Raw genomic sequence first — 20443 nt, 5'->3', positions numbered from 1 at the left:
TTGGTTGCGCTAACCATGAGTGGCATCCAGCCAAGCGGGGGCAGCAGGAAGAATGGCCCAGAGGCCAGGGCACAGGCCCCAGGGCAGGAATGTAGCAGCACTGGGAGTCCCTGGGGTTTCGCAGCTGAGTGTCAGGACTCCATAGGGCCCAGTGGCTTCTCCTGCCCCCTCCTCCTTGCCCATGTCAAGGTGGCCCCTTCCGCTCCCTCAGGCTCTAGTTTCCAACTACAGAGGCTGCTGCTGGAGCAGGGTCCAAAGTCTGGCCCTGGGCAGGAGGCCCTTCCCGCTGGCCTCCCTGGGTAAGGGCAGGTGGGGAGGCATAGGTCAGGACCCTGGCCTCATCCCTCAGTGGTTGGAAGTCTCCAGGGACTGTGTGGTACCAATGGGCAGGGGCTTGGGCTGTCCCCAAGAAGGGTCACTTTCCCTGCCTAAAGGAAGGAACGGTTTCATGGGCAAGTGACTTTGAGAAACACTCCTCATCTGTCACCCTCACCCCCATCTCGGGACATCTCAATGCCCGCAAGCTCACTCAGGTCTCAGAGCAAAACCCACAGCAACCTTCATGGTCCATGTCCCCAGAACCGTATCCCAGGCGTCATGCTGGTAAATTAGGACCTAAAGACACAGCTGGCTGCTGGCTTTGCGGGCTGAACCAGGCTCAGGACCTGGTGGAACTGAGTTTGAATCCAGCTCCCTCCCCCACCGCCACCCCCACCTTCACTCCTCAGTTGCCTCCTCTGGAGAAACAGAACACCAGCACTGCCTGGAAGGGCACAGGGGAGCTGAGGCAGCTGCTGCTCAGTACACCGCGGGGCATGCTTTTTCTAGCAGCCCCAAACTTGGCCCAACCATAGTGACTTGCAGGCACACCCACCTTCTGGCTTCCTGCTCTGACCTCTGGGCTTCCCCACGAGCTGGCCAGCTGCCCCCCAGGCCCTTCACCTCACTCTGGACCGTCCTGGAGACTCGGCTCATTCCTGGCTGCTCAGGCAGATCCCGGTGCCTGCGGGGCTGAAGGGAGCCCAGGGTCTGCACTGCTCCCTGGGTGGCCTGCTCCCTGCATCTATGTGCCGGGCCTTGAGGGACTCTGCTGCTACCTGTCCTGCCAGGTGCCAGGGTTCAGGGACTTCGTGCCAGAGGATGTGGCTGTGACAGCTGTTGCACTCATGGTGGCCAGTGAACTTGTCCACAGGGCTGTCCACACACTCCAGCACACTTCCCAAGTGCCTGTGGAACTGGGTGATGGTGGGCACTTTCTGGCCCCTCGGGGGCTGGCTGTGGATGCCCTTCCTGGTAACAGACTACGTGCCTGGAGCTGTATAGAGCTTCACATTGGTACCCACTTTGAAGCTGCTGGTCCCAGCCTCCAGGCTGGGTCTGGAGGGGCCCTGCTGGGTGGGCCTGGGGTCTACAGAGGCTTTTTGTCAAAGTGCCTGCCAGCCACTGGGCTCCCTGGGGGGCCTGACGGGCCACGGCTTTGGCAGCCTGTTGGGTGTGGCCACTGACTCAGAGGGTAATGCTATTGTGGCAGACAAGCAGCAGTGTCAGGCTGACCCTTTCCTTGGGCTAGGACAGCCTTCTGCATGGTGTTCAAGGGGCCGGGGAAGCCCTTGGGCATGGCCTCTGTGCCCCAGAGCCAGCTCATGGTGATGGACGCAGGGGCCAGCTACATGTAGCATCCGTAGCTGCCCTGACCAGGTGGGCTCAGATGGCAGAAGCCCCCTCACTGTGCATGGGTCCAGCCCTCAGGCCTCCAGATCACCATGAGTAGTAGAGTCCTCCAGAGCCACCAGCCATATCTTCCTGATCCTGCACATTTGCTGAGCACCTAGTGGGCAGGCCCTGGGCTGGCCTCCTGTCTTCTCTGGGAGAGAATTCAGACTTTGTCAGCAGCCACAGATCAACTGCCTCCCAGCCTCCAAAGTTGGGTCCGCTCCATGCCCCAGTTCACCGTGCCCCAGCGCTCACCACTCCCATGTCCACTCAGGCCATGGCCCTCTGGCTCGGGGCCCAGGAGGCCTGAGCTGTGGGACCAGCAGTTGAAGCCTGGGGATCTTTGGCGTGTTGGACAAGCTGCCAGGGCTTATCCAGGCAGGATCTCCCACCAGATGCCCCAGTCCCGGTCTCCTAATCAGTCACAGGCAGGCAGGGAGGGTGCGGCTGGGCTGGGTGGCCTGGACAGGGGTGTGGCTCCTCATAATCCCCATCCTCAGAGACGCCCCAGGTTCCGAGCCTCCTGCAGCCTCTCGTGGCCCAGCCGAGGTAAGGGGGCGGCAGAGGAGGGGCTACCCTGGGTGTCACATGGCTGGACTGGGAGCCTTCATGGCCCTGGCCACTTCTCCCATGTGACACTATCTCACAGGCTGTCTGATCATTCGTTTTCTCCTCTGTAAACGAGGACCAAACAGCTCCAAGTTCCTGGGTGGAGGTGCTGGGAGGGTTCCAGGCAGTGGTCAAGTCTAGGAGAGCCTTCCTATGAAGACAGATTCCTGCTACTTAAAAACAGCAGGGAAAGGAGGCCCCAAAACGGTGGGAAAGTGCGGGTGACTGAGTCTGATGCCCAGACAGGCTCCTAGTGCCAGCAAGAGGTCTTCAGGGGGAGGGGACATGCTTGGTCCTGCTTCTGAAGGCCGATGATGGGGTGCTCCTGTTTATCACCAGGATATTGGGGTCTGTAGTTTTTAGTCCATTCACCTCTGATAAGGTTCCCTCCATACGTCCCAAGCCCTGTGGGCGGGGGCATTAAATGGGTCAATATAAAATGTGTGCAGGAGGTGCTCAGTAGTTGTTGCTACTGGTGTTAGGGTATTATACCCCAGAGCAGAAGAGGCAAGGAATACTCCTGACGATCAGATCAGATGCCTGAAGCCTCTGGCTGGTCCTCCTGGGCCCAACAACTTCCTAGCCCACCTGTCTCTGGGGCGGGTGTGGGGTGGGTGAGAAACCAGTGTTCGGACGGGCCAGCCTGGGGTGGGGAGGCAGCACCTTCTGGAATTAAACATGGGGCATAGGTGTCCTTTCACCCTGGGAGGGTGGGGGACCTTCAAAAGCCTGGGTCCCTCAGATGAGGAAACCCGGGGAGGTTCAGCCACTGTAGGAAGGTGGAGGGATTGGAAGGCAGGGGTGTTGGGGTGCTGCAGACGGATTGGAGGGGGCACAAGGACGCGGGGGGGGCTACAAAGACACTGTGGGGGGGCCACAAGGATGCTGCAGGGAGGGACAAGGACGCTGCGAGGAAGGAAAAACAAGGAAACTACGCGCTCCTGCCCCGGACTCCGAGGACAGGAACGTTGCCTGCGCGGAACGCTCGGGCAAGGCCGGCGGGCAGCCCGAGCGCCTTTGGGGGCCGGACCGTCGCGCGGCAACGTTGGGAGCCGGCGGAAATGGGGCTCGTGTCCCGAGGCACCGCCACAGTGGGGTTGGCACTGCGGCTGCTGTCGTCCGCCCTGGCCCGTCCAACGCCATCCCCAACCTCATCCCGCACCCACCGCCCGAGGGCACGGCTCTCGGGAGCAGCCGGTGAGCATTCGCGGGGAGGGCTGACGTCCGTGCGGTGTGACCTTGGGGAGCCCCCCCCCGCCTTCCCCCGGCCCCAGGCCCGGGGCTGTGGACCCCAAGTCCCCGGTCGCGGCGGGACCTGGCGCCGGCGAAGGAGCGGAAGGGTCCCCCGAAGCCTTCCCCCCGGGCCGGCGCAGCTCTCTTGCCACTCGGAGCCTCTGTTTCAGCATCAGTAAAACCGGGCCGCCACCGGCCAGGAGGGCAGTGAGCGCCGGGCGGATTGTGACCGGGCCCTGTGGGTGCTCTTGGTGGGGAGGCTGGGCCCAGCACCCTGTGGGGTGAAGGGCGCCGGGCCAGGCGTTCCCGCTGCTGACCCACCCAGCCTGGGTCTCGCTGTGGACCCTGGGGAAGGGCATTCAGGGTCAGGGACACGGGCTGGCAGCACTTTGTATTGGTCCCTGACTGCAGCGAAGGGCGAACAACAGGATCCTAGATTCCTGGCCATGCTTCTGAACCAGAGGGGGAAAGGCACTGTTCACAAAACATGGGAAATGCATTTTTTTAAGACACAAACAACATGGGGTAAAAACTAGTTCTTGTGAGCTATTGAGGAGCCGTGCCTGGGAGGCTTCTCAGAGGAGGGTTGGTTGCACGCAGCGGTTCTCAACCTGTGGGTCGCGACCCCTTTGGGGGTCGAACGACCCTTTCACAGGGGTCGCCTAAGACCATCGAAAAACACATATATAATTACATGTTGTTTTTGTGATTAATCACTATGCTTTCACGATGTTCAATTTGTAACAATAAAATTGGGGATCACCACGGCATTAGGAAGGTTGAGAACCACTACACCAGCGAGATGCCCCTGACCAGCCATACCGGGGCTTTGTCCCGGAATCAGCTGTGCAAAGGATGAGGGAGGGGCGTGCAGCTCTACCTCATCAGGTAGACTGGCCTCCGGTTCCATGGGGTGAGCGTCCCGGAGATCCTGGCTGATCTGGGAATGGACTGTTTCACAAGGGAACTTGGTGCCATTTCTAACAGGGGAGGCTTTTCTAGGTATGGCCCTTGTTTTTGTTGTTTGTGGGGTGTTTTTTTTTATTAGTCTTTAAAGGTGTGCATGTTGCCCAAGTTACCGCCCTGCTTGCTCCGAATCTGCACCTCTGCTATCGATCGCCTGCTCTTTCATCTCTTCCTGGCTGTCTGATCTGAGCAGACTTCTTTGTGCTCCTCACTCCCAGAGGCTGAGGTGGGAGCAGGGATGGGAATTTGCTCCATAATCTGTTAAGAGTTCTTTCTCACTGCCCCACGGATAAGAACATCAACTTCTGCTCTCCGCTCTTTCTTAGACATGAGGAGCTGCTGCTTTTTTCTTTCTTTCTTTCTTTTTTTTCCCCAGTGAACTTTGTAGATGAAGCACAGTGTGTACAAGGCGACAGATTTTCCCACAGTGAACATACAGTGTAGTCAGTTTTCCTCAGAGCACCTGTCCGCCATTGGGCCAGTTGTGCTGCTGCTTCAAAATGAACCCCCACCCCCACCCCCACTTGTAAGTGGCCACCTGGTTGGAAAATACTTCCCAAAGGAGCAGTTCTCCTTAGCTCCTGGGAAAGCCATCCCCACGAAGGCTGTGATGGTGGCATTTGGCTGAGCTGGTGTGTCCTGACAGGCTGGCACTGAGGTTTGGACTGTGCTGGCTGGTCCCCCGGGGTAGTTGTCAAGCCAGACACACCGGGTCCCTCACAGGCAGAACCGCTCTGTCCTCTCAGGAGGGCAGACCCTGCAGAAGGCTCAGGAAGACAACTTGGCTCTGGATGCCCTGGATGATGGCCACGGGGATCTGGCTCCAGGCGGCTACACTGTTGCCTGCCCTCCCTGGTCACTGGGGGAGGGGCCTTTGGACTCAAAGGGGCCCTTTCAGCTGGAACCCGTAGCTGTGAGAGGCCCTTTTCACAAGCTGGCTGGGAGAGGCCCCGACCCTCCAGTCCCAAGCTGGGCTACCTGCAGGGGAGAAGAGCAGCTGCATCAGTGGCCTCTGAAACCCTGGGCATTTGTGTCTGTGTGAGGCCCCCCAGTGCCCCCTGGTCCTCAGGAAACGGCTCCCTGTGCCTCCCAGTGTCACACTGCCCCAACATGTGTGTGTCTCTCTTCCCCTTATCCCCGAGGGCCTGGGGAGCCCCAGGCTCAGTCCAAGGCCTGTGTTTTCTCCCTCCAGTATGGGCTCCAACTTGGGGGTCTTAGCTCAGGTTGGCTGCTCTGCCCTTTATGCCGATGAGGTGGGGGCCACCAGTGTCTGAGAAAGGGCACACCTCAATATGAATGCCCTCAGTCCATGCTGGGGGAGGTCCTGCTGGGTCAGGCCCCATCTGGGAGGGGCTCAGGTGGAAGAACGAGGTGATTGCTGAGAAACCCTCATCCCCAGTGAGCTTGCTTCTGGGCAAGTTAAGGCTCAGGGTCCCACAAAATTCCCACTTGGGGCTGTTCTTGTTGCTCAGAGGCCATGTGAGGGTAGTGAGAGGCCAGAAAGGCTGGTGTCCCTCCTCCTGAGAGAAGATGATGGTGTCTTTCTATTCCCCAGGGCTAGTGAACTCCCACCCCCACTTGTGATAGCCACATGGTTGGAAGAATACTTCCCAAAGAAGGTGCTCAGCTGTGACGAGAGGAAACACTCCCCTGTTGGGAGCCCTTCCCTGAAGTGGCGGTTGATGGGGCTCCCAGGGCAGATGGGCATGGCTATAGGCTTGAGGGTCAGGTGCAGGCAGAAGCCCTGTGAGAGCTGAGCCTGTTCTCTGAGCACTGAGGCTCCTCCAGGAGGCTCACTGGGCAGGAGGGTGGGCTCAGGTTACCAGGCACATTTCTAGGCATCTTCGGGGGTGTCTGCACCAGTGCCCACAGCCACCAGCAGTGTGCACATGTCTGGTTTCCCTCAGCCCAATAGCAATTTGTTTAAATGTTCATCTTTATTCTTGCTAGCTTAGTAAGTAAATCAAGGTTGTTTAGAGTTTTAATTTGCATTACTTTAATTGTTAATGAGACTACATTTTCCCATGTGCTACACATAAAAAACTAATCAGTGTCTTTAAAAACAAAAGTTAAAACCTTTTGTTTATCTTCGAAACCCCTGTGAGTGGTACTGAGCAGGTCATGTAATTGCCTGCTTGTCTCTGAAATGGGGGAAAGCATTGACCTGCCTTGGGATGGGGACGAGGAGTGATTTGGGGCCTGTCTCACAACAGCCCAGCAGTGGTCGGCAAACTGCGGCTCGCGAGCCACATGTGGCTCTTTGGCCCCTTGAGTGTGGCTCTTCCACAAAATACCACGTGCGGGTGCGCACGTACAGTGCGATTGAAACTTCGTGGCCCATGCACAGAAGTTGGTATTTTGTGGAAGAGCCACACTCAAGGGGCCAAAGAGCCACATGTGGCTCGTGAGCCACAGTTTGCCAACCACTGGCCCAGGGGAAAGGGAGGGCAGCGCCCATGGGAGGTGGACAACCAGGGACCCCCCCCCCCCCCCCCAGCCTCCATGGCCAAACCCAAAACTGGGTTACTCCAACCAGTGGGCTTTGGGCCCATCAGAGTGTTTGTGCCACACATTGGCCATGGCCTATAGCCACAGGGATGCCAGCCCCCCTGGGACCATGGAGGCATGGTGTTGGTGGCAGCAGCAGCTCTGAGCTGAGCCTCTCCCCTCTCTTCCAGTGTCCCCAGCATGGTGCTGAAGGCTTTCTTTCCCACGTGCTGTGCCTCAGCAGACAGCGGCCTACTGGTTGGACGCTGGGTCCCCGAGCAGAACAGTGCTGTGGTCCTGGCCGTGGTGCACTTTCCCTTCATCCCCATCCAGGTCAAGGAGCTCTTGGCCCAGGTGCAGCAGGCCAGCGGAGTAGGCGTGGCTGTGCTGGGCACCTGGTGCCACCGTCGGCAGGAGCCTGAGGAGAGCCTGGGCCATTTCTTGGAGGGCCTGGGCGCCATCTTCTCCCACGAGCCCTGGCTCCAGCTGTGCCGGGAGCGGGGCAGCAAGTTCTGGAGCTGCAAGGCCACCCACCGGCAGGTGCCTACCTCCCCTAGTGCCCCTGGCGAAGACCAAGTCATGCTCATCTTCTATGATCAGCGCAAGGTGCTGCTGTCCCAGCTGCACCCGCCCACAGCCCTGCCTGACCACCAGGCTGGGGATGCGACGGCCAGCACTAGGGGCCTGGCTGCTGTCTTCGACACAGTGGCACGAAGCGAGGCACTCTTCCGAAGTGACCGGTTTGATGAGGGCCTCGTGCGGCTGAGCCACTGGCAGTCAGAGGGAGTGGAGGCCAGCATTCTCGTGGAGCTGGCCAAGCAGGCCTCGGGGCCCGTCTGCCTGCTGATGGCCTACCTGCTGTCACTCCTCTCAGCTGCCAGCACCTGTCGGTAGGTACCCCGGGGGCCAGGGTAGGAAGGAGTCAGACTCCTAAGTCCTAGGCCCACCCCCTCAGTGTGAAGGCCCAGACAGGGCCGCTCGGAGGCTCATGGCAGTCCTCCACACTTCAGCTTTCCCATATTTCCTCTCCTGGTATCTCAGAGGGCGTCCTGGTGGTGGCTGCTGTTCTGGTGCCCCACACTCCTGAGGAAGAGCCAGGCTTCCTGGCAACCTCAGTGATTGCTTAGGACCCACAGGGTAGGGGCACTGGGTGAACCTCAGCTCCAGCCCTTGAGAGGGAGGTGAGACAATGGACAGACTGGGTTGTTGCTGGCTGAGGGCTTGTGTACCCTGCCTGGGAGTTATTCATCCTCCTAAACCAGTGATGGCGAACCTATAACACCTATCACCTCTGACACACGAACTCATTTTTTTGGTTGATTTTTCTTTGTTAAATGGCATTTAAATATATAAAATAAATATCAAAAATATAAGTCTTTGTTTTACTATGGTTGCAAATATCAAAAAATTTCTATATGTGACACGGCACCAGAGTTAAGTTAGGGTTTTTCAAAATGCTGACACGCCGAGCTCAAAAGGTTCGCCATCACTGTCCTAAACACATTAGGCCCGCCCACTTCCCTGTCCCCGGCACCAGCAGGAGAGACAGCCCTGGAGGCTGTGGGGGTGTATCCACTCACTGACAGTCATGGGTGTAGTGTGGTGGTCTCCAGCCTTGGCCACTCTGGAATCACCTGGAACACCCCTGGCTGCAGGCCTGGCCAAGGGATTTATAAAAGCCCCTAAGGGCCCTGGGGAACGTGGGGCAGCACCAGGGAGTTCTGGCTGGGCTGTAGGGGCCCCTCTCGCTGTGATAAGCCATCTCTCTGGTGGGGGAGCACCCCCTCCCCTTAGGTCTAGGGGTTTAAGTTGTCTGGTTTGGGGACTGACCTTGCCTGCTCATCAGGACAAGGGCCTGTTCTGGCAGAGAGACCTTGGCAGCTGTGTGTGGACACGCCTTAGATTGTGGAGGCTGCAGGGAATGGCGGGTTTCAGAGCTTCATGATTCCCTTGGAATGAAGTATGTGAAAGTATGTCTGGGCCTAGCTACAATTTTGGGGAGAGAAGGTTCTTAGCTTTTAACAGCTTTCAAAGGACCCAAGAAAGGTTAATGACTACTCATGTGCCCCAAATTTGGATTAACCCATCAGTCAGATGTTGGTCAAGGACGGTGGTGGTTATGGATGAGTCATGGCCGTCACCGTGCAGTAGTGAAGCCCCTTGTTTCCCCAGGGCAGGCCCAGGGTGCTGTTGGGGCCTAGGCTGCCCAGGGCTGGTCTGAACCCTGGGGAGACTGCTGTGCAGGCAGGGGTCTGTGCACACAGTGCGAGGCCACCTTCCATTTGATTGGAGTTGGTGGGGAGGGGGCAGGAGGTATGCTGAACGCGTTTCATTTCTTTTTCTCTTTTTTTAATCTTTTTTTAAAATATAGTTTTATTGATTTCAGAGAGGAAGAGAGAGAGAGAGAGAGAGAGATAGAAACATCAATGATGAGAGAGAATCATGGATCGGCTGCCTCCTGTACGGCCCCTACTGGGGATCGAGCGCGCAACCCGAGCATGTGCCCTTGACTGGAAATGAACCCAGGACCCTCCAGTCTGCAGGCCAGTGCTCTATCCCACTGAGCCAAACCACTTAGGGCCATTTATTTCTTAATTTATTATTTTTTTCATTTTTTGGATTTGGTCATAGCTCATCGATTGGAGATGAAGCCTTTAAACTTTCAAGGTTGGACCTCTTCCTTCTGAAGAGTCCAAGTGCGGCTTGTTGGTGGCTCTGTATTGTGCACCAGCCCTTTCTCTTCCCCTGCTGGCAGCTAGGTTGTGAGTGGAAAGGGGCTCTGGGCATGGCTGAGTTGCAACCCAGCACTGTCTTCATCTTTGCTTGCAAGCGTGTCCCCTCAACGTTTGAATGTCTGTGGGAGCGTCTCAGTGCTTCCTTTGCCTGGAGAGAAGTCAGTCCCATTGGGAGTCCAGGGCAGCCCAGAGACCCTTGACGAGGATCCCCCATCCAGCACGACAAGGCGCTGGGTGACAGTACCGTGCTTTCTCTCCACTTCCGGGTGCACTTGGCCTGGAATCAGCTCTTTGTGAGATGCTTGGGCTCCCAGTTAATGGTTGTGAATGTGCCATGAGCCCCACTGGGCTGCTTATCTGGGCCCTCCCACCCGTGTTCCTGCCCTGCTGAGTTCACAGTGTGGCCATCGATGTTTGGTGCCACCAAGGACTCCGGCTGAGCCTGGCTTCCTGTCTGCACAGTGAGGCGTGTTGGTAACACTGAGGCAGCCCTTGCTCCCTGGCAGGCAGGAGAGCCCAGGAGGAGGTGAAGGCCCATCCATCTCTGCTCCTTCACAGGGTATTCAAGCTGTGGCCACTGTCCTTCATCTGCAGCAAGCTCTCCACATGTGAGCAGCTCAGGCATCGGCTGGAGCAGCTCACGTTCATCTTCAGCACCCAGAAGGCCGAGAATGCCTCCCAGCTGATGAGGTTCGGGGCCTTCCCGGGGTCTTCTCGGCAGCGGCCAGATGTGCCATAGGCTAAGCCCCTTCCCCATCCCCTTCTCTGCACCAGACCCATCCTCGCTGACCCTTTCTGGCCAGGCCGCCCTCACCGCCCACTCCTTTTGGACCCCTCCTTCCAGGAAGGCCAACATGCTTGTCTCCGTGCTCCTTGACGTGGCCCTAGGCCTCACGCTGTTGTCCTGGCTCCATGGGAAAGACCGCATTGGGCAGCTGGCTGATGCCCTTGTTCCCGTGGCTGATGTGAGTTGGATGGGGTGGAGCCAGGCCTGGACTCCAGTCCCTGTTTCCGGGGGGGTGGGGGGGAGCCCTTCCTGGGGGCAGCAGAGGCCCCTCAACCAGCTAGAGCAGCTCTTCCCCTCCACGTTTTGTGGCCACAAGAGCAATCCTTCTCACTGACCCTAGACCAGTTCCCTAGGAGCCGTGGAGACCTGGATCTGCCAGGTGCCCACCTCCCCACGCTGGGTCAAATTGCTTCTCTTCCTGAAGGTGACCGTGTGTGAGGGGCCACCTTGTGGTCAAGCCTTTTGGGGGAGCCCACCTCCCTGGGCCTGGCCCAGTGTCCTAGTGTTCCTGTTGCCGCCCCCAGTGCATGCCTTTCTGCTCTCCTGACTGCCTTTTGGGTTGGGACCTCTGCATGCTCAGCATCATGAAAACCTGTGTGTTCAGGGCTGTCTGTGCGCGGTTGAGCTCTGGCCTCCCATCCTTCAGCGGTCACCTCGCTCCCAGCGTTGGTTCTGTAGTTCCCATGCTGAGCCAGAGGTACCAGCTCATCTGCTATGCTCCTGGACTTGCCCTGTACATCTGGGCAATGTTTCCGGGGCCCGGGTGCTACTCCCCTCCTCCCTGCCACATCATCCTTCTAGGGTCCCCCCTGCTGCATTCAGCTTCTCTGCCTGCCTTCCTCAGAGCCAAAGACCCTGTCACTTCTGTTGGGAGCTTGTCTTCCTGGTTAGGGCAATCCCTCTGGCCTCTTAAGCTACCCACCGGCCTCTTCAGGGGCCTTCTGTGACCGAGGCCTGACTGGGTGGCCCTTGTGGGCTCAGCCTCCTCTGGCCATCATCAGCGTCCAGCGTGGTTGTTTACTGGACCTACTGTGGCCAGACCGGACTCTGTGGGCAGGAGCCCTCCCAGGCTAAGAGTGTCCATGGCTTCTCAGAGTGGCCCAGCTTAGAGGAAGGAGAAAGGAGAGTCTGGGGGCTGGGAAAGAGGCTTGGCTACTTTGCCTGCTCTTCTGTGCTCTGCCTGTGGCCAACTTCACCCCAGACCCCCTTTCTGCGAAACTGCTCAGAAATATAAATATTTAATTGAAAAATGAAAGCCTCTTCCTGCTGCCGAACTCTTATCCTTTAAATATTAAATAAGCTCTATTTATAAAGAATGTTCTGTTCCCCTTCTCACTGCTCCTGATACGGCTGAGGCCTTCACACAGAGTTGGGAGAGGCCTGCAAGGCAGGTGGGGTTGGGGGTAGGGATGGTGGTGGTGGCATACCTCTGACTGTGATGCAGGGATGTCACTACTGTGGCCACAGCATTGGCTGAGAGTCCTCAGGGCCTGCCCACTGGAGCCGGCATGGCACACGGACATTGGCTTTCCTCCTAGGGCAGCCGGGACACTCACTGGTCAGCTTCATTGCTTGCTGGTGAGGGTCCCTGTGCTGTCTCTGGCCCTCACTCGACATTGATCTTGACTCTGGGTCCCCATGTATCCTTCCCTTTAGGGGACCCTCCCATCCTCCTACCTGCTACCTGGGTCCCTGACAGGCTGGACACCTTCTCCCTCACCTGAGGTCATCCACCCAGAGCAGGCCCAGGCCTCTGCTGTGGCTGGTGGTGGGTGGGTCCTTGGTGGAGGAAGACTGGGTGGGCCCACAGGCTCCCCCTGCAAGGTTCACAGTGAGCCTGGGTCTGTCCCATATCCTGGAGTCTGGGGCTAAGGGCTTCTGTGGGTACAGTGGCCAGAGTGGTGAGATGGGGCCAAGATGCTTTATTCTGAGGTTGATTCCCATCAGGGGCTACCTGTCCAGAAGGCCAGGGACAGACTATTGGCATCATAGGTTGTGCCTCTCAGCCCCGAATCCCAGAACATCTGTGAAGAGGGGTTCCATGGCCAGACAAGTGTGGGAAATCCCATGTTCCCATCATGATAGAAGATGGCAGTCCAGACACCTGGAGAAGGGGGCCCGGGCTACCTCTGCCTGCACAGACGGGCTGGCCCAGTTTGTGGACAGCATGCCCCTGTGTCCTCACAGTGGGTGGCCGAGGAGCTGCAGCACCTGCTGCAGTGGCTGATGGGCGCACCTGCTGGGCTCAAGATGAACCGGGCACTGGACCAGGTGCTAGGCCGCTTCTTCCTGTACCACATCCACCTATGGATCAGTGAGTGCTGGGGGTGGGTGGGCCATGGGACTTCTCAGGGATCCCTGACTTGGCTCCTAAAGCCTGTGCCCTCAGGGACATGCCCTGGTTGAGCAGGGCAGTAGGGCCCAGGCCTGGCACCATCCCCTTGGTCCCTGCTTCCTGCCCTCCTGGCGTCCAGTGTGTGTGGAGCCCAGCTGTGCTAGGCTGGCTAGTCTACTGAGAAATGGCCAATGGCATAGACTGTCACTCACAGTTTCCAGAAGACTCAGGCACCATCCTCAGTGAGGACTTATGGGGGACCAGGACCTTCTCGAGCACCCCCTCAGGGCTGACCCCCCTCCTGCCAGGCTACATCCACCTCATGTCCCCATTCATCGAGCGAATCCTGTGGCACATGGGCCTCTCAGCCTGCCTGGGCCTGACAGTTGCCCTGTCCATCCTGTCGGACATCATCGCCCTCCTCACCTTCCACATCTACTGCTTCTATGTCTATGGTGCCAGGTGGGTGTGTGCTCCCCACCCCTGTAGGCTGGCCCAGTGCAGCCTTCCATACCCTGGGCACCACAGACAGGCCCTGGGGCTGGGTGGCTACAGGGGTGGTGCAGTACCCAGACCCAGTCCTGATAGCGCCCATGTCCTGCAGGCTGTACTGCCTGAAGATCTGTGGCCTTTCCTCACTCTGGCGCCTGTTCCGAGGGAAGAAGTGGAATGTTCTGCGCCAGCGGGTGGACTCCTGCTCCTATGACCTGGACCAGGTATTGAGCAGGATGCAGGGGACGGTGCACCCTGGCCTCAACTGGCCAGTGTGACCTCCCAGCTCCAGTCCAGCCAACCCCTCTAAATGGGCCTAGCCAGTGCAGCTGCCTGGGCACCATGAGGAGGCAGCCTGCTCCTGTCCTGCAGCTCACTTGCCACAGGGTCGGCATCAACCCCGGGGGACCTGGGGAGTCTGCAAGATGCAGGGTCATGTGGGGCCTTCAGGCAGTGCAGAACCTTATCCCCATGGGAGGTGGACCCTGCTCTCAAGAGGCTGCTGGGCCCTAGGGAGTCAGTGGTCAGCAGGCACTAGAAGTGACTTGGCAGTGGGCCCTAGACATGACCCTAGGCACGGGATGCTGGTGGTGACCCAGGCAGCGGGTTCCTGGTTCTGGCTTATCCCATTAGCTTGCGCAGACCTAACACATGGAACCTGAGTGCTGCCCTCCAGGGCGTGTCTTTTTCTGCATGATTTTCACAACCCTTTGTCTTTGGTGTGTGTGGCTGTACACCTTACTGGCTGGTCCTCTCTCTGCCCCCAATTCCCATGCATCACTGAGTCTGGAGGGCACGCATTCATTCCCCCCCAGTGCTGGAGAGAGCTGTCATCAGCAGGCTTTCGTGAGTTGTCTCAGGAAGCCAGTGTCCTACTAGCAGGCATCCCCTTTCTGCTCAGTTATAGGGTGGGCTTGGTGGGGAGGGAAGCAGGGGGCTGTCCCCAGTGTGAGCTCCAGCTGATGCCAAGGGTGCCCTTCTCCTGGCAGCTGTTCATTGGGACTTTGCTGTTCACCATCCTGGTCTTCCTGCTGCCCACCACGGCCCTGTACTACCTGGTGTTCACCCTGGTGAGCTATGGGGGACTCGGGGCATGACACCTGGCTGAGGGGCCTTTCCCGCAGTGCTTAGAGTGGTCACTGCCAGATGTGCCTGCCAGCCTGCAGTTATGGGCAGGCTGTAGGCCGTATGGGGTATGGCTGTTCTAAGCTCTCTGGGCAATATGTGCTGGGCCCTGGAGTGTATAGGGGTTCTACCTGGGGGCCATCACCCACCGCTCTGGGACACTTAGCTGGGTACAAGGAGGACAGGACCCAAGGTGGGCAGGTCATGGTGGTGGTCTCCCCATGTTTGGCGTGGTGGTGGGGACTCAGAAGGAGGGGAGCAGCACCCGGTGACCTGGGCCGAGGGGCCAGTGATTCATTTCCCTGGATCAGAGCGCCATCTCTTCTGACCTTGTGGGAGGGCCACCCTCTCCTGCCTTCTGCTTCCCTGCCTTCTGTGCTTGTGTCTCAGGTTTGGAACATGATTAGTGCCCTCCTCAGAGTGGGATACATGCTCTCCCAAGGCCCTTGAGTCTCTGGTCACCCTTCACTGTCGCCCAGAACCTGTCAGACTGCTCTGCTCTGGCCATGATCCTGGCTCAGAGGCCCTGAGCACTGTCTCTGCTGCAGCTCCGGCTCCTGGTGGTCACTGTGCAGGGTCTGATTCATCTGCTTGTGGACCTTATCAACTCCCTGCCGCTGTATGCGCTCGGCCTGCGGCTCTGCCGGCCCTACAGACTCTCAGGTAGGTCGGTGCTGGGTGGGCAGGCACACACCTGTGGGCCCTGCAGAAACACCAACTGCACCATGTGTGCCTCCTGCCTGGAAGCGGTGGTGTGTGTGGGGTGGGTGGGAAGGGAGGACAGAGACCCCTGGTCCCAGGCCGTCTGCTGGACCAGTTGCCTGCACTGAGCTGGAGGTAGAGGGCCCAGCTGGTGCTCAGGTTTCAGAAGCCACAGGGGTGATACTTCCTTTTTTCACCCTTTTCTATGACAAGTGTGAATATCTGCCCTGAGTCTGTCCACAGTGGTGTAGGTGGCACCTGCATGTGGCTCAGAGAAGATGTACTTGTGTGTTTGTGTGGGGCTGTGTGTGCCTGCTGGTAACTCTCAATTTTGGAGGCAACGTGCCAGGACGGAAGATGCTGGGCTGGCCAGATCTTTGTGACTAGAATGTACTCCTACCTGGTACCCAGCAGACCACTCAGTGCCCTTCCTCCCAGCTGCCCCGGCCATCCCTTGTGCAAGTGGCTGCCCATTTTTATGCTGATACTAACCACTGGGTTGGCCACATGCCCCTAAGGGGAGGCTGTCCCCACCAGTTGGTCATAGGGTTGTGGGTTGGTGTAGGGGCTTTGAACACAGGGCACTTGGAGATTTCTAGCACAGCCCCTGTCCAGCAGTTGTTCATGTGGCCCCCAAGTTGACCACAATGCCCAGGAGGCCCTGACCCCAGTTTGTAGCTGGGCAGCTTGGGACACACCCAAGAGCTCATTGTGGCTGCTCTCAGCCAGCTCAGAGCCAGAGGATGTGAATATGAGTGTTCCATGGGTTTCGGACCTGAAGTCTGTCTGCTGGATGCCCTAAACCCTCTGTACAAGGCTCTCCCTACAGATGGCCAGGCTAGGGACCCACCTACTGTGCTGCCAGGTTCACTCGGCCCCCAGCCTACACCTCAGAATGCCAGGACAACACAAGTGGAGAGACCAAGACGTGGCACCCTCCTCCCCCATACCCTGGCTCACTGCCAGAGTAGAGTTGTTTTAACTTCACATTAAAGGCCCCAGATGCCGCTGTCTCCTCTCTTCCCTGAATTTGCCTTGGGCCTCTTCATCAAATAATAATTAGCTCCTATTTCTCTTTTCAAAAAACCTTCAGCCTGGGAATGCCCAGGGGTGGGTGTCCAAACTGCAGGCCAGGGGCATGGTAGGTCCCAGTTGGCCACACACACAGAATTTGGAAGACATTTAGATGCCAGTAGGACGGCCGCCACCCAGCAAGTGCCCGTTGGCTGTGTGGGAAAACCCACGTCTCGTTTGGAAAACAGCACAGGCTGTGCTCCACTGCTAGCCAGACACTCAGTTTTTCCCTCAGTGGATTTGTGCAGGAAGCTTTGATATCGGCCCAGCAACCCATTCAAAGAGGCATATGGGAAGGACAGGCGGGGCAGACGAGCTCAGGCAGCCCTCAGAGTGCTGCCCAGAAGTGAAGGGGCCTCCACCGCCAGAGCTCCTCTGTCCACGCCTTTCTCTGCTGACAGAGTAGGACTGATGGCGGCTGTCTTCTGGGCCCTGGGAGCCCTGGAAGGCCACTGTCCTCAGGAACACCTGCTGTCCTTCTAGCTGGCGTGAAGTTTCAAGTCCTGGAGCATGAGGCTGGCAGGCCCCTCCGCCTCCTGATGCAGGTAAGGCCTCTGCGTACCCCTCAACTGCTGTCTGTGGACAGATCCCTCTCCTTACCCCATGATGCTGCCCATGTTCCTGGGCAGCTGGGATCAGGCCCCTCTTTGCTGCCCTGGGTTTAGAGCATCATGGGCCCAGGGTAAGGTACAGGCAGGAGGGCCCAGCAGAGCTGAGGGGTACAGCCCAAAGGGAGACTTTCCCACCCCCAAGGCCTCTCTGCACCGTGACCATCTCTGCCTGGAACCTTCCCCAGTAGGGCCCATGGACAAGATCCCCTGCACTGTCAGATGCATTTGGCTGTCTAGGGCTCCTGCCTACTTGGCTATGGGTCCCTGAGTCTTGCCCTGGGCTCCAAAAGCTCTTGTTCCAGGCAGAACAGCACAAATTTGGTGAAGGCATCAGAACATCTGTTCTCTGTTGGACTCTTTTATCTGAAACAGTCTTGAAGCCCCAGGCCTTCAGGAGGGAGCAGGCTACTTGCCAGATGACCCCCCCCCCCCCCTCAGATGATTCACTGGGTACCAGTGTTGGGTCCAGGCTGGTGGGGTTGGCCTGAGGGTCACTGGGAGAGGTCAGATGCGGAGGCAACCAGTGCCCTGTGTGGTTTTCTCGTGTAAGGTGTGTCCCTGAGAAGGCTCCTGGGAGTTCCCTGAGTCCTGGGGTGGAGGGGTCTGCACTCGGCCAGCCCAGTCCACTCTCCTCCCTGCAGCCTGCTCAGAACAGGTCATTCCCTCCCGAGCTACTCATCCTACCCCATGGACCACAGGCAAGAGCACATCTGGCACAGAGCTGGCCCCAGGGATACCCCCCAACCCCCTGTGAGGGCTTTGAGGCCTAGAGAGCTCAAGCCCCAGGGAGTTGGGGGCTGACTGCTACCCTTGTGCTTCCAGATCAACCCCCTGCCCTACAATCGTGTGGTACACACCTACCGCCTCCCCAGCTGTGGCTGCCACCCCAAACACTCCTGGGGTTCCTTGTGCCGCAAGCTGTTCTTCGGGGAGCTCATCTACCCCTGGAGGCAGAGAGGGGACAAGCAGGACTGAGGTACCCGGCCACCAGCCTGCCCAGCACCGTTGCGCGACATGGTCAGCCCTCAACCCTGCCAGGGTAGTGTTGACTGTCAGGTAGCATGTGGGCCTGCACTCTACCTTCCCTGCCCCCTGTTCATCTGGGACCACTGCAGGCCCCACTGGGCCTTGCCTGTCATATCCTTCCAACTATGAGGTTGAATTTGAGGTCATAGAGGTGGCCAGCCTGGTCAGCTAGCCTGTACTCCATAATGAGCTCTGTTTGCCTCAGGACGCACTTCCAATCTGTTGTGATGGCACTGTTAGCCCAATGCCCCTCGCCCCCCAGGTCTACCCAGGAGCCCCACCCCCCTGACTCTCCTCAGACCCAGACCCTGTCCAGGAGGGATTTGCAGAGTCCCACCTCTGCCCACCATTTCCTTTCTCAGTGGGGTGAGCTGACAGGTCTGGCTGCTCTCTGGTGGTCCAGCTCTGGCATGGGTGGAGGGACTCCCCCAGGTTGCACTCAACACTTCCTGAGACTCTGACCCCCCCCGCCCCCCAAGCATCTCCTTCCTTGGGGGTTTTTCTGCAGATGCACTCCTGGGTCCCTGACACCTCCCAGCTGCCTCAGTGGAGCAGTGGCCAGTATGAGGGATCCAAGCAACCACCCCTGGCTCAAACCAACAGCCCCAATGAGGCAGGACCCTCCAGAAAGCTGGATGGCAGTGCCCCTCCTGCCCTAAATTGCACAGTATTACTTGTGATGCTCCCTGGGGAGATTGTTTTGCAGGAGGAGCCAACCACATGCCTTTGAGAATCCCTGTGTGAAGCCAGGCCATATGGGGTGCTTGGAGCTGCCTTGCTAGAAGCTGAGTGCCTACCCAGCCGCTGCCCTGTTCCTACCACATGCCTGCCCTGTGTCCCTGCAGGAACAGCCCCTTTGGCCAAATCTTCCATCTCCCCTCACTGGCTTCTTGCAGAAGCAGGCAGCTCCTGGGCAGATGCTTCTGTAGCCCCTGGGGTGGGGTCCTGGCACTGAGGCTGCATCTGCCTGCCGGCTGACTACAGAATCTGTGTGAGTGTGAGCCACAGAATCCCCAGAGTGAGGAAACCTGAAGATATGGCATCACACGCGTGCCATAGTCAGGGGGTAGGAGTGGGGGCAGTACTTCCTGTCCATTGTGGGCACTCAGAACTGTCCACTTCTGCCACCCACACTCCTTGGGTACCGATCACAGTGGGGGCCCCTATGGAAGTCCTCACCAGCCCAGCATCTGCTGGGATAGATCCTGGCTCAGTCTTTCTCTGATGTGACATTAAAGATTCATGTGTTTGAGTGTGATGCTCTGCCTTCTCATGTCCTGTGTGCAATGGGTCTGGGGGGCTTTCTTCTACTGGGGTTGTCAGACATCTGGTTCCCATTATTTGTTCTAAGATGTCTACCACACCTTTTCTGGTGATGCCAAGATGGGGGCACTGGGCACCCTGTCTCTGGGAGCAGGACTCTGCAGGCCTGGTGAGTGGGTGTATAGGCTCTGGCCCTTAAAGATGTCCCAGTGTGGGTGGGTGCACCCAGGACCACTTGCTTTCTGGTTTTAGCCTTGCCCTTGCATGGGTCTCCCACAGCCGGGGTGCAGGCCTTCCTGCTGTTGAGGGGTGAGCTACTCCTGGCTCTGATGAATATGTCATCACCTGAAACTGGAGGACTCTGCACAGGCACTCCCTGACTGTCCTACAGCCTCCCGGAATCCTCAGGTGGCCTCTTCTGCATCTGTTGTCTTGGCTGTGTAGAGAAGGGACTGGCCCAGAAAAGTCACTCAGCAACTCCCAGTCCTGCACCTTCACCCCAGAGGTCCCACATGGGTCCTGGTGGACAGGGAGTGCGCCCCCAGTGCCTGCTGAGAACAGCCCCGCAACTGCATTTCTGGAAGGTGCTGAATTGTCCCCACTTTCTCTGGCCAACCTGTTCATCCTTTGCCACTTTTGTCCCTTTACTCCTCCTGCCAGGGCTCCCGTCAGGTGAGGGTCCTGCTATGTGACCCAGACTACTACAAGATGGTAGCCACATCACAGGCCAGCCTGGCAGCTGTCACCCTCTGTGCCAGGTGCTGGGCTACCTGCCCATTTCCTGAGTGACCGCTCTGGTGTCAGGCCTGGTTCTTGACAGATGTACACAGAGAGGTTTTTGGCTCTGTCCACCTAGTGGGGCCTCTTCTTACCATCAAACCTGGGCCAGGGTTTCTAGCAACTGAAACCTTTGTGGGTGCTCCCAGAAAGCCTGCGTACAGAGCTTCAGAACCAACGTCTACTTGCCCTATTGGTTAAACCCTAGGTATTTCTCAAAGGGGAGGGCTTGGACTACAGCAGAGAGGAATGTGGGTCTCCTGGAGAGGAGGGGCAGAGGCAGCCTAGACCTCTCTCCCCACCCTCCCTACCTGGACAGAGGCTGGGTCTGGAGGCCTGGGCCCATCCTGCCCAGAGCCAGTGGGTGTGGGAACCACAGGGGAGACAGTTCCTGGGCCTCTTCAACTACCCAACGTGCGGAGCCTGATCCAGGACTGCAAACAGATCTGCTTCATCCTTGGCCTGAGGTCCCTCAGTGGTTGGGATGCTGTCCTGTCCCTTCCTCAGG

At 58.2% G+C, this 20443-nt stretch overlaps 2 protein-coding genes across 4 annotated transcripts; both read left to right on the top strand.

The window, feature by feature from the left end:
- The first annotated feature begins 597 nt into the window (after positions 1-597).
- NHLRC4 (NHL repeat containing 4) lies at positions 598-1676 on the top strand. The gene is given in 4 exon segments (XM_070413800.1): positions 598-603; positions 1110-1293; positions 1415-1552; positions 1555-1676. Coding segments are annotated over 4 exon segments (450 nt in total).
- Positions 1677-3227: 1551 nt separating this feature from the next.
- On the top strand, positions 3228-18494 carry PIGQ (phosphatidylinositol glycan anchor biosynthesis class Q). Of its 3 annotated transcripts, none has more exons than XM_070413378.1 (12): positions 3228-3519; positions 7200-7898; positions 10302-10433; positions 10588-10708; positions 12718-12844; positions 13174-13327; positions 13470-13581; positions 14347-14427; positions 15031-15145; positions 16742-16803; positions 17692-17845; positions 18375-18494. In XM_070413378.1, exons 2-11 carry the CDS (start codon positions 7210-7212, stop codon positions 17842-17844), a joined length of 1746 nt encoding a protein of 581 aa, XP_070269479.1. In that variant the 5' UTR covers positions 3228-3519; positions 7200-7209; the 3' UTR covers position 17845; positions 18375-18494. The 3 variants fall into 3 exon arrangements, with proteins under 3 accessions (XP_070269479.1, XP_070269480.1, XP_070269478.1); XM_070413379.1 differs by having other exon boundaries at positions 18404-18485; XM_070413377.1 differs by having other exon boundaries at positions 17692-18494.
- The last annotated feature ends 1949 nt before the right edge of the window (positions 18495-20443 follow it).

This window comes from Myotis yumanensis, unplaced genomic scaffold (genome assembly GCF_028538775.1).
Source record: "Myotis yumanensis isolate MYYU_CA2020_CCGP unplaced genomic scaffold, mMyoYum1.0.hap1 SCAF_4, whole genome shotgun sequence".
Classification (NCBI taxonomy): domain Eukaryota; kingdom Metazoa; phylum Chordata; class Mammalia; order Chiroptera; family Vespertilionidae; genus Myotis; species Myotis yumanensis.
This window is presented reverse-complemented; position numbering and strand designations above follow the sequence as displayed.